The following is a 13,826-nucleotide window of genomic DNA, read 5'->3' as shown; positions in this document are numbered from 1 at the left end:
CTCTTTTTTAAATGTATTATCCTTAAAATTATGCAGGATTAAGGGTGTAGCTTATTTCAGTAACAGATAGATGCCAACAGGAAGGAATAGTTGTTAGCTGTATGCTAGGCCTCACCTCTGCTAACCCATTGTGTCTGTGGTGTTGGAGTCTTCCGGAGAATTTTTTAATACAATTATGGCAAACAATATGGCCAGTGTTAGTCAACTGTACTGGCAGACAATCAAAGAAGTATGCTCAGTTTTTTTGGTAGTGAAATTCTAGCATGATTTGTTTTATATGTTAGCACAGACACAGATCTCTGGGGGTATCTTGCTAATGAAGGTAGCTATCGTTTACATTAAGCCCTCCTTTTTATGATATGATGGCTTAAAAAACCATAATGACACAATCAAAATGTCAGACTCTAGGGTTCAAATAGATAGAATAGATTTATAGATAGATTTATAGATAGAAACTTTCCTTTTATGGTTCAGGCCACATGCAGACCGCTTTGATATTAAGCAAGCCAGACCAGTTAACCTCTTCTTTCTGACCATGTAAAGAAGTTTAAGTGCACATTTAATTCGATAGATCTTAATATAAGAAAAAGTGCAATTTCAATAATACATCTCCATTTTATCAGTTTTACTGGATAAATAAATTATGTTGTAGTAAATTTAAGAAATCAGGATGGATGAAAAGCAATCGGACTCATGAAAATACAGTTCGGATTTTCCAAAACTGTCTAGTTGGTTGGATTGGTGTCTTTGCTCTGCAAATTCTGGCCTCCGGGCCTTATGTTTGACATCCCTGGTCTAGAACAACCAACCATTATTGTCATTTCTGGAGTCATGTTGCAAGCCTAACTAAAAAGCATGGTCGGTTAAGGCTTATATTGTACATACCCACATTAAAAAAGACCTGCAAACAGCACTGCGGCCCCACCCAACAATTGAAGTTAAGCTTTTCCATTTGAAGCATTTATGAGAATATGAAGCCTTTTGAAGTGATACAGAGCTCTCCCCATTTATACGGTGAACACCTTGTGAAGATGTTCAGATGTCATTCAATGTCATTAAAAAGGTATGGCCTACAAACTACGTGCCATGTACTTTCCAGCTCTTCATGGGACCTCCTCGGTTTTGTTTGGTGCTGAATTCTCTAAGGTTGGCAGCTGTTGAATCTGTGCAGGTTGCCAATTAAATCCAAGGTTTATATTCTTCATTACAGAGTGTGTACTGGTGGGGCACAGTCCAAGAGTGTGGGAGTCCGGGAAGGTGGTGCTGTTCACGACTTGCACTCCTCTGTTTGTTTAGCAGTGTTATCAAAGTGTGTGCATCATGCAGAATGAGTGTGAACTGTATCACTCAACACTTTAAACGAACCTTACTTAGTCTACGAGGTCTCTGCAAGGACGCGGTAATCAGATCTGCGGTGCAGGATATTCTTCCTCCAGTGATATGCCTTCTTTGTCCCCTTTTGACAATAACAGTTGTACATTTGAGCTGAAGTTGTGGTATCACATAAATCATAACAGTTCACACTGAGTTTGATTCACACATTCTTGGTGGTGTTTTAGGAAGGGGGAGGACCTCAGCTCTGAGTCACTGTGTGTCCGAGTTCATGTTTCATAATCACTGCTGTCAGTCACAAAACCAAAAGGCAAGACATGGGTTGTGTATTTTTATTGAGAGCTACATGGGTTAAAGGACTGCCACTGTGAATGCTACCCAATGGTATGTAGTGTAGCAACTATCTATGAACCAAGAGAACATGACTTTTTATGTCTCTATTCCAACTGCTCCTCTGTGTGCCTTGGGTGGTGCCTGAAGCGAACAATGAAGGATTGTCTTCAAGTCTTTACTTGAGCTGCTATGTTGTCTCACTTCCTTTGGATTGGTTACATCAGCGTTCACGCTGACATGGCTATTTTAGGTATGAGGTTGGAGCTGCCCTTAAAGAAAAATCACTGAATTTTAGCCTCTCTATCTCTCTCCTTTCAAGGTTTAACAAAACACGGGTTGCAAAAATCCTGTCTTGGAAACCCAGATGTCCTTCCTCCAACTTTTAGGCTACATTTCCACATGAGAACCCTTAGTAAACAACAAAGAAAGGATAATATCATTTCAGTTTATAGTGAATGCCACAAAAGAAATCGTTAATGAAGCATGAAAAGCAGAAAAAAAGAATGAATGATGGGATCATGTTGAAGGTGTAGCCTTTTTTTTTGCACACTTGAGGCTACACCTTCAACAAGGGCTGGTAGGGCGGCACTCTTTGTAATGATCATCCTCGCCCAGTGTTTCTATTGTTTGTTAATATGCTCATCATAGTAAGAAGTTTGAGGTTAACCTATTAGGAAGTCTTTTCTACAGAATCCAGGCTTGAATGGAATTCCAGTGACTGTTTACATTGTTCAGAGAGGATAGGTTTCATTCCTGTATTAATTAGTTTTATTCCTTTGCAGCGTCTCAACCTCTTAACAACCGGTAGTTGTTTATTTTTATTCAGCGTATATCATCAAAGTAAATATGATTAACTATGATTTTTTTTAATGAAGAGGCCTATAATTAGGTACAGCTGAATCTGAAGTCCCATTAGTTCCCATTTTTAACATATTTATAAGCAGAGATGGCTTTATCAGCTAGTGCACCATGAGAAAAAGTAAGACATGGACCCTTAATGGCCACCCCGATGTTTTGTGAATGAAAGAAAACATTAAAAACTGGTCAATTAAATAAGTAAGCATTAATCCTAAACCTAAACCACAAACATTTCCTTAAGTGTTATTCATTTGCCAAAAAAGGACTAAACCAATGTCACTGATGGCATGTTCTTCTCATTTTATTTCTACAGTACTTTGCAAAGTGTCCAATCATTTCTTTATATTTTGATTCCCGAGAGATCCATCTCACCCTTTAGTTGATCTATCTACTATTGACCAAAGCCTCATCAGATAAAGTCTCAGTCGAAGGGTGGCTGTCAAAAAGCCAGGAAAACTAGGAGAAAATGGTAAAGTATGTCAAATTATACAAAACTAAACAGAATATCAGCAGTAACAGATATTATTGACTTATGAATCCAAAGGTCAGGACAGCGGTACAACATGTGAAATCTGAAAATTCAATCAGAAAGAAACAAATGTCAAAGAAAAGCACCCGAAAACTGATTGAAAATTCACTGACTTATAATGATTTCAATGTACACAGACCTTTCTGCCTACATGGCTGCCATGGAACAAGTCAGAGGCTACTCTGAAGCACAAGCTTTAACTGCAAAGTAACATAGTTAACAAAATGCAGTCTGGTTACAATGTTATTTATACATTGTTTGATTGCAGTTTGCAAAGTACAGGACCCATCCTTGAGGCAAATCACAGTGATGTGGCAACCAGATGCCATAGAAGGTGAATGACATTCCGTGACTACAAGCAACTAACTAACTAACTGCTATGCAAAGTGGGCGGGACCTGAAATAAACTTTTATCGCTGGATACTGTTAACTGATATATTGCCTTAGAAGGCCTTAGACCAGAGCCTGGAATGTATGCAAGGAACCAGCCCTTGACTTCAAAGCAAATTGCTTGCAGCGTGGATGGAGCTTTAGGGAATGATAGGCAGTACACCAGTACATCTAGCACATCGTGTTGAAATGGTCACTTCCAGGCTCCAGTTGCTTAGATGGCCCTCTATTTACTACCAGGTCATATCTCAGTCAACTACAGTATGTTCTTCACTCCTCAGGTAGCTACAGTCACTCGCCTGAATGTTGAGTTTATCCCAGATACCACTCGCTTTGCCCAGCCTGCATTTTTTTTCACCTCTATTTGTTTGAAGTCGCTTGAATTGATTCAAATTTTTTTTCTTTTTTCACTTGTCGCCATGTCAGTGCGATTTCCTTCCAGAGTGTGCGTGGGTACATGAGTGTACCTACAATTAAAGCTAATAGCTTTTATTACGTGTAATGTTATTAAACATTTTATAGAAGGAATTAAATCTCCTCATCCACCCTTTATGTCATTTTTGCCTTTCTTCCTGTTTGTTTGAATGTTTGGGTTTTTGTTTTGTTTTGTTGTTTTGTTTTGGTTTCTTTTTTTTGGGGGGGGGGGGGGGGGGGGGGGTACCGAGCCATGCCCTTCGCTCCGTCCCTGGTAACAACAGCCGTCTCAAACTACTATGTCTGTATTAATGTGTCCGTATGCCCCTACTCCCTGGTGGAACACCCTGCTATGACCTGTTGATAATTAATTTACAGTGGGTTTATCCTTGGCCTTTATAACCGGGTAACAATATCTGCCAGCACGATCACACAAAACGTATTAACTGATAATAACTAATGATTCAGAACAGTGTTAGGTGGGGGCGGGAGAGAAATATGAGCGATCAACGCAGGGTTTTTATGAACTAGCAACGCATTACCTGATAGGGCTAAAACTAGCCACAAAGTTCGGCTCCAGTTTACAGCAGTAGTAGCGAGTGAGTGTCAGGAGTGGGATGATAACATCTGGGCAGAGTTCAGCTGGCTCAGGACAGCCACGGACACTGAGAGCTGAGCAGAAGTGAACAAACTGCGGAGCTGCTGCAGCCGGTGAGGCGGGGCGAGGTCTGTCGACACTACTTTTTTCCTCCGGTCGATGCGTCTCAGACATTCTCGCCAACATGTCTCAAGCATGACAGCAAACTGGTTTAGCTGGGTGACAGGGGAAAAGGCAGTGTAAGAGTAAACTTTCGGCAGGTCACACCTGGACTTGGAAGCTCGGTACAGCTGTGAACAACAACACGGTGAAGAAAGCAAGATGACTGCTGTGAAGTTTAACCGACGGAGAGCTTGACGGGTACACCAATGAGGTAGGCTCAGCAGACGGTAACTGTGGGGGCTGTATGGCTCTGTGCTGTTAGCCCCTGCGGTGTTTGGGCTAGCTGGATCCAACATGAGACTACAGACTGACCCAGCTCCGGTTAACTTTTCTAACTCGGTGGGGGGAAAAGTTTTGTCCGTAAATGACAGACTCACTTGCGTAGCGGCAACACAAAGCTATTTTATCTGTAACTTATTTACTTAGAGCTTGTTGTCCTTTAACGTCTGCTCCAGGGCTTTGAGCTTTACTCTTTACTCCTGGTGTTTCTTTTCTCGTTTATATGAGATTTCTGGCTTTACATGAAAGTTCAAATGGAGTCGAGGGTGTTTGGCCAGAGGGAGGGGCCACACCCTAACCATCTATCCTGTGGTTAGATTCCATTTCCCTCATTGTGCTTTCACCGGTCCAATGAAATTGTAGCAGATGTTGTTGAGCTGGGTTTGTCACGGTGTATTGATAGAGTGGTATCTCAACTTGGGTGCAGCTAGTTGATTTTTAAGAAAGTGAACTCCACCACTGTTGTAACTATGGACCCAGACAGTGTAAATATGCCACACAAACAGTAGAATAAATGCTTCTGTTACTTTTGATTTGTTAGAGTCTTTATCATGTCAGGGTGTTTTTTTTTGTCAAATAGTACATGTTGTTATCTTTAGATTTTATTCTATCTCGCATGACAACAAGAAGCAGCGAATTAGACATCTGTGGGTTGTGTGAGTGTATCTGATTACAGCTGAACCCAAATTTGGTTCAAAAACATTTACAAGTTGCGTATCTTTTTGCCCTTTGTCCTCTCCTAAGACCACAGTATGGCGCGTCGCTCTCAGTGTTCCTCTGCTGGGGATAACCCCCTGGACCCCAACTACCTCCCTCCTCACTACCGGGAAGAGTACCGCTTGGCCATTGACGCTCTGGTTGAGGGGGATTTGGAGGGGTACTATGAGTTCCTCAAAAAGGCGGATGTGGTGGACTTTCTGTCCACACCTGAGATTCAGCACATTATGGGCTTCGTTCAGGGTCCCCAGCTGATCGGACACTCTGAACAGCTTTTTCTGGAAAGCGGGGGAGATGGATCCTCAGACACTTACTGGCCGATTCACAGCGACCAGGACGTCCCAGATTTGGACCTCGGGTGGCCCCACTTGCAACTCTTCAGTGTGCCCACAGAGGTTACCACTCTGGTCAACCCCCCTGAGCCAGACATGCCAAGTATCAAGGAGCAGGCCCGGCGACTCATCAAAAACGCTCAACAGGTTGGCCTGCGGTTTCCTTCACATTAATCACCATTGTTCTTTTTTCGACTGTCATGCTCATGGCGCTTTTGTTTTCGCTTTGGTCGCTTTGTTTTCTTTCATTTCCTCAGGTCATTGCCATAGCGATGGATATGTTTACCGATGTTGACATTTTTGCGGATGTCCTTAACGCTGCCACGAGAAACGTTGCTGTCTACATCCTTCTAGACGAGCTGAATGCACATCACTTTGTGAGCATGGTATCCAACTGCAGAGTAAACCTGCAGAGCATTCAGGTGATTGAGTATTCTTTGCAATGCATTTTGTCTTCTTACATGTTTAATTTCCACTCCCATTTATACTTTATGTCTGGCCTTTTACTTCATATACAATATGCACGATCTGTGGCTCAAAGTAGTCCTTAACAAATTTGCTGTTTATGTCTGCTTAAACTGATTAAATGGTTGAAATCTATTTTTATTATGCGTTTTGAAGGCTGTTTTGTCTTCATTTGGAATGAATGGATTTGGCACTACAGGCCACTGAGGAGGGGTGGGGGTGTTTGGAAAGCACTGAGAGATGACCCATAGTTGTTTTGTCTTTTCATGGGATTTGTTGACAGTATTACAAAATTTTGAATATCACCAGCTTTATCTCCCAGTGGTCTTTTCACAGTAAGCTATATTGTCCAACAAAAGCTAAGCAATTGGTAAAAGATGACTCTCTCAAGTCTCCACTGGCACAGGAAAGTTCTTAGAACTGCATTTTATGCTATTGTGTAATATAAATAAAATGCCAGTATTAATACATCTGAGCCTGATATGTTGAGTAAATGGAGACTGACTCATTTAGTGATGTTTAAAAAAAATCACATGACCAGTATAGTACTGCAAAAGTGAACTACGTATACAATCTTTTTCTCCTTTTCTGTGACGTTATCTCAGAAGACGCAGTGCTAATGCAATGCTGCCACCTATCTTGGATTTATGCAATTGAAAACATTGCTAGATGTGCTTCATACATTTTTAGGTTTTATAAATCTTAAGGTGATTCCTTGTGCCTTGCAGTTTTTACGAGTGAGAACAGTGTCTGGCAGCTTGTACAAGTGTCGCTCAGGCAAATCCTTCAAAGGTCAGATGATGGATCGCTTCTTGTTGACTGACTGCAGGGCTGTGCTGAGTGGAAATTACAGGTGAGGCTGTTTAAAACTACTGCAGAATCCTACTACACCAGGATTGTTTCCTAATAAATGTGTTGTGTTTGCAACAGTTTATTGAACGTTTTAACGATTCTTGTATTAAATTGCACTTATCTTATGTCATGTCCAGCTTCATGTGGTCTTTTGAGAAACTACACCGCTGCATGGCGCACCTGTTCTTCGGACAGCTCGTGACTACCTTTGATGAAGAGTTTCGGATCCTGTATGCTCATTCCCAGCCGCTGATTGTTGAAGATTTGGTTCCTCCAGTGGAAGACATGAATCCATTACAAAAGAGGGAATACGCCAGTGACAGGCTATCACTGTACAGGGAGCCTATGAGAACTCTGCCAGCAGCTGATTCTAGTCAACCAGATGAATGGGCCAGACAGTCCTGTGATGAACGAATGGATGACGATTGGAGAAGGGTGCCCTTTAACACTAAGGAACCCCTGCGTGGACCCGCAGATTTGTACAATAGGTTTCCTTCCCAACAACCACACGTGGACCCATCATTTGATCAGGGATGTGCCAGGATTCCACCGATGGAAAATCGACCCTTTAAACATCCTGGCTTTGCTGAAGGTGTTCAAGGAAGATATCCTTATCCATTCCTGCAAACTCAGGGAATGCCAGAACCTGAGTCCCAGGGGAGGCATTTTTACAGGGGCCAGCAGCCTTATCTAGGACCAGCACCAGGACCAGAAGCAAATTACAGCTATGACAAGTTCTGGAGCCAAGGCTATCTTTCAAGAGATCAATACTCTGAATCTGCTTTACCACAAGAGATGCAACCACCTGATTTTGACCCTGTTTTTAACTACTTGTCATCTACCAAAGACTATGATCAGAGCTCAGAGAAAATGCTTCCTGCAGCAGATTTTAGTTCGTCTCAACCTAGAAGACTAAGTTTAGGCCATCCATATACGTGCCAAACCTCTCCCACGCCCTCCAGCCACGCTGATCAGAGGCAGTTTCTTCAGGAGTCTAACAGTGACCGCAAGGATCCCATGGTTAAAAAGGGGCTGAGAAACTGGAGGATTAACTCATACCTTAGTGCATATGATAATTCAGGAGATGAAGGCCTGCCAGTGGAACCACCTCAGGCCCCAGATCCTTTTGAAGAGCCCCGTAACACCATGCAGAAAACAGCACCAGGGGTTGATTTGTCACTTCCTAAAATCCCAAATGTCAGAGAGTTCAAAGTTCCTGTTATATCCAGGGTGAGTCAGATACCAAATTATGCCAAAACAACAGCCAGAGAACAGCCTAAGGTATTGCCCGATGAACCTCCTGCAGTGGCAGAAGAAACCAAAACAACACCATCAGAGTCACAAACCACAAACAAGGAGGAAAAGAGGACAGAGGAGGGAGAACAAAATGAGCCAAAGACTTCTGTGCTTCTGCGGTCCGATTCTTTCCGAAGGAAACTAAATGCTAGTGGAATGAACAGGTGCTCCAGGTTAAGGTCCTCTCTGATATTCAGCTCTCTGGATCAGCCAGCTCCTCAGGATAGTCAAACTACCCCCCCTCCTGAGCAAAAGGACGGAGACACTGAAGACAGTGACAAAACTGAATCTGAAAAGATAAAACTACCCTTTGTTTCTCAAGTTCTGGGACAAAGGAGAACTGCTGCTAGAGAACCTTACGAATGGACTCGGTACCTAAAGACATCCACAGAAACAAAACCAGACAAGGAAAGCACTAAAGGAGATGATAAAAATTCATCAAAGCAAGAAGATTCAAAAGACGTTTCAGAAAAGCGTGAGGAAACAGAGTCAGCAAAAGTACCCCATGTAGAGCAGCCTAATCTTTCGCCATCCATGCCTCGATCCAAGCTTTCTGAAGCTGAGCTACCCAAAACCAATCAGCCGGTACAACCACCTAAACCTTTAGCCACCCTTCTACCATATGCAGATATGAATGATCCTGATGTAAGATTAATGTTTTTCAAAGAGCTGGCAGCAAAACGCAAAGCTGAAGCAGCCACAAAAGCTGCAAAGGGCAAAGGAAAAGACCCGGTGAAACCAGAAACTGAACTAAAAGTCAACAGTGGTGTCAAAAAGGAGGGACCTGAACCAAGAGAATCCTCAGAAGACAGGGCTTCCAAAACTGAGGGGGAAAAGAGTGCTACTGCAGACAGTCAGTTAGCTAGTGTGTCTTTTGAATCCAGTGAAAACATTAACCAGCAGGACAGTCAGATCGAAAATCACTCCAATACCTCCCAGAGCTCTAAAGAACAAAATAAAGTAGCAGAAGATTTAGGCACAACAAAACTGGACAACAGTCAGTCAACAGATCTTCTTCCTGCTTCCTCAGAGTTACCTCTGAACAAATCACCACAAGAACCCATGCTGTCAGATCCTGCTGATGACGAGAGCAGCCCCAGTCATCCACCCACAAATCCTGCTCCCACTAATGTTTCTTCACTTACACAAAGTACTGATAAAAAGGAAACCCCAAGCCCGGATTCTACCTCAAAGGAGTCTAAATCAGTCTGTGCCAATTCTGATGAAGGACTTTCTGCGTTGGCTTCTCACACCCAAAATCCTGAATTGACTCATTTAGTAACCGGCATCTCCCCTCCTGCAGTAACATCAACAGTTGACGCCTCTGACCCATCAATGCTGAGATCCTCCTCTGAGAATAATCTGCTAGATTATGGTTCACAGAAAAGTCCAGTTTCTTTATCGTCCAGTACGCCTTCTCTTTCTACCACTGAAGAGAACAGACTTTCAGAAGATTCCAGTTCACACCCTGCTTCTGGCATATTAGCTTCAAATGATGATAAAACAGAGGCACATGACTCTATGAGCTCCTCGCCAAAAGGGTTAGCAGAAGATTCTAAATCTAAAGATACAAGTAACCAAACTCCTCTAGATTCCTCTTCCAAGTTGCCGTCATCCCAGACTCCTTCAGCAACTGACTCTGTACATATGGAATCTGGTGTTTCTCCTGAGGTGTTTGTTAGTGGTGCTGAGTCAAGCTCATCCTCGTTACAGTCCACCACAAGCGTTTCTGGTGCTACAACTTCCACAGAAAGGTCAGAAAAAGATATTTCTGAATCAGAGAAAGCCAATTGTAAAAGCGAAAAAGAGCCTTCTGTAGCTGAGAAGAGCATGACTGAATCAGAAATGCAGGTTTCTGAATCAGAAAAGAACCTTTCTCAAGGAGAAAAGTGTGTTTCTGAATCAGAAAAATCTGAGGGAGCTCTATCTGAAACAGAAAATGCCATTTCTAAAAAACAAGAATCAGTAAAAGATATTTTTGACTCTGAAAAGAGCATTTCTGAACCAGAAAAACATATCTCTGAATCGGAAATAGGCACGTCTGAATCAGAGACAGCTGTTTTTGAAACAGAAAAGGCCATTTCTGAGACATCAGACCCAGAAAGGGGTACTTTAGAATCAGAGAAAGGTGTTTCTGAATCACAAAAATCTATTTCTGAAACATCAAAATCAGAAAACGATATTTGTGAACCACAAACACGCCTTTCTCAAGTAGAAAGACGTGTTTCTGGGTCAGAAAACATTGTTTCTGAACCAGAAAAGTCAGAGAGAGATGTTTCTGAATCAGAGATAGGTGTATCTGAAACAGAAAAGGCCATTTCTGAAAAACCCGAATCAGAAAAGGATATTTCTGAATCTGAAAAGACTGTTTCTGAATCAGAGGAAGGTGTTACTGAGTCAGAAAAGAGCCTTTCTCAAGTAGAAAACATAGTTTCTGAACGAGAAAAGTCAGAGGGAGCTGTTTTTGAATCAGAGATAGGTGTATCTGAAACAGAAAAGGCAATTTCTGGAAAACCAGAATCAGAAAAGGGTATTTCTGAGACTGCAAAGACTGTTTCTGAATCAGAGGAAGGTGTTACTGAGACAGAAAAAGAAGTTTCTGAATCAGAAATTTGCTCAGTTCAAAAGGCTGTTGCAGAGGATTCTGTGGTTCCTGAATCTTCACATGTCAAAGGTGATATCATACCTAGTAGCCCTTCTCCACCTGAGCCATGTGTACCTGAGCTAAAAGAGCCCACTATTACTGTACCCACACCCACGGACACTCCAGCCAAGCATTTGCCATCAGAAGCAAGCTCCACTGTCATTACAGACTCTACTCTTAATGCTTCGCAGTCAGAAACAACTGCAGCTCCTCAAGACGCACAGATACAAGCAACCCCTCCCTCTGACCTCAACTTTACAGGAGCTGAGGCACCAACCCCTGCTGAAACAGGATCACGTTCCTCTCCTTTGTCTGAGTCAGTTGAATTCGTTTTGCCCCCTGAAGCTAAAAAAGCAGAAACCAACATGTCTGCATTGCACACTCTCGCTGATACAAATTCCCTTTCCAACCAGACTCCATCAGAATCGGATAAAGCCCCCAAAACTCCCTCTAGCACAAATGAGCCTACCTCAGAGCCACCTGTGCCTGCTGAAAATAGTAAAACAGAGCCTGAGCAACTGGACACAGGCGGGAGAAACTCAGATCATACCCAGGGTACAAAGGAAAGCAGTGCCAAAGAGTCTGTCGGCAGTGAGAAAACGAATGACCAAATACAGCAAAGTAACTTTTCTGAATCAGCAGAGATCACATCCAAGCAGCCCAAATCGAGCCAGTCTCGCTACCACTCATCCACAGCCAACGTGCTCTCGAGCAGCAACCTCAGAGACGATACCAAGCTGCTCCTGGAGCAGATTTCCGCTAATAGCCAAAGCAGGAATGAGGCTACCAAAGAGTCTCCCGTTACCGATGACGAGAAAGAAGACAAAGCTGACAAAAATGCTAAAAGGGAGAAAGAACGAGGACTTGATAAACTAAACAAAGGGCAAAAATCACCTCAGGAGCGAGAAAAGCTGCTGGAGAGGATCCAGAATATGAGAAAGGAGAGGAAGGTTTACAGTCGATTTGAGGTATGAATGTATTACCAATATTGTTTGCTATTAGAAGCATTAATATATATTTAATTACCCTTGTGGTGAATCTATTTATTTTTTTTGTCTCTACTATCACAGATGACAACTTAAATGGGATCCAAAGAAAGATGAGATATTAAAAGGTGGATACAGGATGTGTAGAAGGAAGTGAAATTAAATAAATAAAAAGCTGGCAAAGATATTTGTTGGAAATGGGATTTCTCTTCTGGGTTGTATGGAAAACAAGGCTTATCATGCACAGAAGAGTCAGGGAACGTGTACTGAAGCGTGAATTTAGACAATATGCAAGTTATTGCAAAGCCGTTGTCCCAATTACGTGCGACGTGTTCAACAACGAGCTTCTTACTGTGGCTGAATCATCAAGTTGCTCCCAGTATGAACTGAGAGCATGAGTGCAGGATCGAACATGTTTTTACTGACTGCAGGGTAACGTGCAATGTGTCAAACCAAGTTTCTGTGAAGAGGCCTTCTTGCCGTAATCTTTTACAACACTGACAGCAGCGTCAGCTAGTTTTATGACGAGATGTTAGAGAACTGATAATCTGCAGTGGTCAGATTTTGTAAAGCTGTAATATACTATAGTTTGTATTATAATGGTTCACCTTCATCTTAAAAAGATGATAATTACATATATTTGGAAGTAAGTGGATCTGTGGATCATGCTGGCATAAATAAACTGTAAAGTTTTTCATCCTAAACATGCAACCGAAAACAAGGAAATGCACACGATGGACTCAGACGTCGACGTGTAACACTGTGTCGTTTTTGTTTTCAGCTGTTGAAAGCAGATGTCATTAAGGTTAATGATGAATATTCAAAGGTGCATCAGGTTTACTTCAAGGTCTTGTTTATATACACCATTCAACGCTTTTTCATTTACACATTTTGGGGAACAAACCCCAAAATCCAGCATATGAAGCTTTTTTAAGTGTTTACTTTGCCCGTGGAAAGCCAAAACTATCCGACAGTATGGGGTTGTATTTTATAATCTGCTGAAACCAACCTTTTATTTGTCTTTTAAACTTTTCTCTACCCTGCAGTTTTTAAATCAGTACTTGTTCTACGTGTCTGTTGAAACTGATCTTGAAGCTGTGAAGAGTTTACATATGTATGTTTGAGTATGTAGAGCTGAGCAGTGACAGTGAGTTCTCACAGATTTACAGTATCATACCTGTCTTCATCACCTTTTGCTGTTTGTAAATAAAACTTCTTAAATATATCGAGGATTGTTTGTTTTTGTTGTTGTTTTTCTCCCATGTCTGTGGTGCAGTTCATTAAATTCATCTTTGATATAGCACAGAAAGAAACTCAGGTACTGCTTTAAAAGTAAATTTTAGGTACTATGACACTATTTCCACAAAATTAAACATGCCATCTAAAATAAAAATAAAACCAGAATTAAATAATAAATTATTTAAATCCTTAATTGCAAGAGGTTTTTAAATATTTACGTATATAATGTTTCATATGTAACATGTTCGTGTGTAACTTGAAAACTCCATTTGATTTAAAATATCCAAAAAGAACACATACATTATATTTTATATAACAGATTTCTCTTCTAAACCTACACAGATTTAGTAGCTTTAACACAGTGATTGCAACATACTGCATATTGGCTTTGGCGCAGTAC

The 13,826-nt window shown here is 41.6% G+C and overlaps 1 protein-coding gene across 1 annotated transcript; it reads left to right on the top strand.

Annotated features, from left to right (window-relative positions):
* The first annotated feature begins 4,498 nt into the window (after positions 1–4,498).
* On the top strand, positions 4,499–13,412 carry fam83ha (family with sequence similarity 83 member Ha). The gene is made up of 6 exons (XM_080869834.1): positions 4,499–4,827; positions 5,640–6,091; positions 6,202–6,366; positions 7,138–7,262; positions 7,399–12,169; positions 12,272–13,412. Exons 2-6 carry the CDS (start codon positions 5,648–5,650, stop codon positions 12,281–12,283), a joined length of 5,517 nt encoding a protein of 1,838 aa, XP_080725960.1. The 5' UTR covers positions 4,499–4,827; positions 5,640–5,647; the 3' UTR covers positions 12,284–13,412.
* The last annotated feature ends 414 nt before the right edge of the window (positions 13,413–13,826 follow it).

Source organism: Rhamphochromis sp. 'chilingali' (genome assembly GCF_963969265.1).
Source record: "Rhamphochromis sp. 'chilingali' genome assembly, chromosome: 20".
In the NCBI taxonomy this organism is placed as follows: domain Eukaryota; kingdom Metazoa; phylum Chordata; class Actinopteri; order Cichliformes; family Cichlidae; genus Rhamphochromis; species Rhamphochromis sp. 'chilingali'.
Note: the sequence above shows the minus strand (reverse complement) of the source record. Positions and strands in the feature narration are given on the sequence as shown.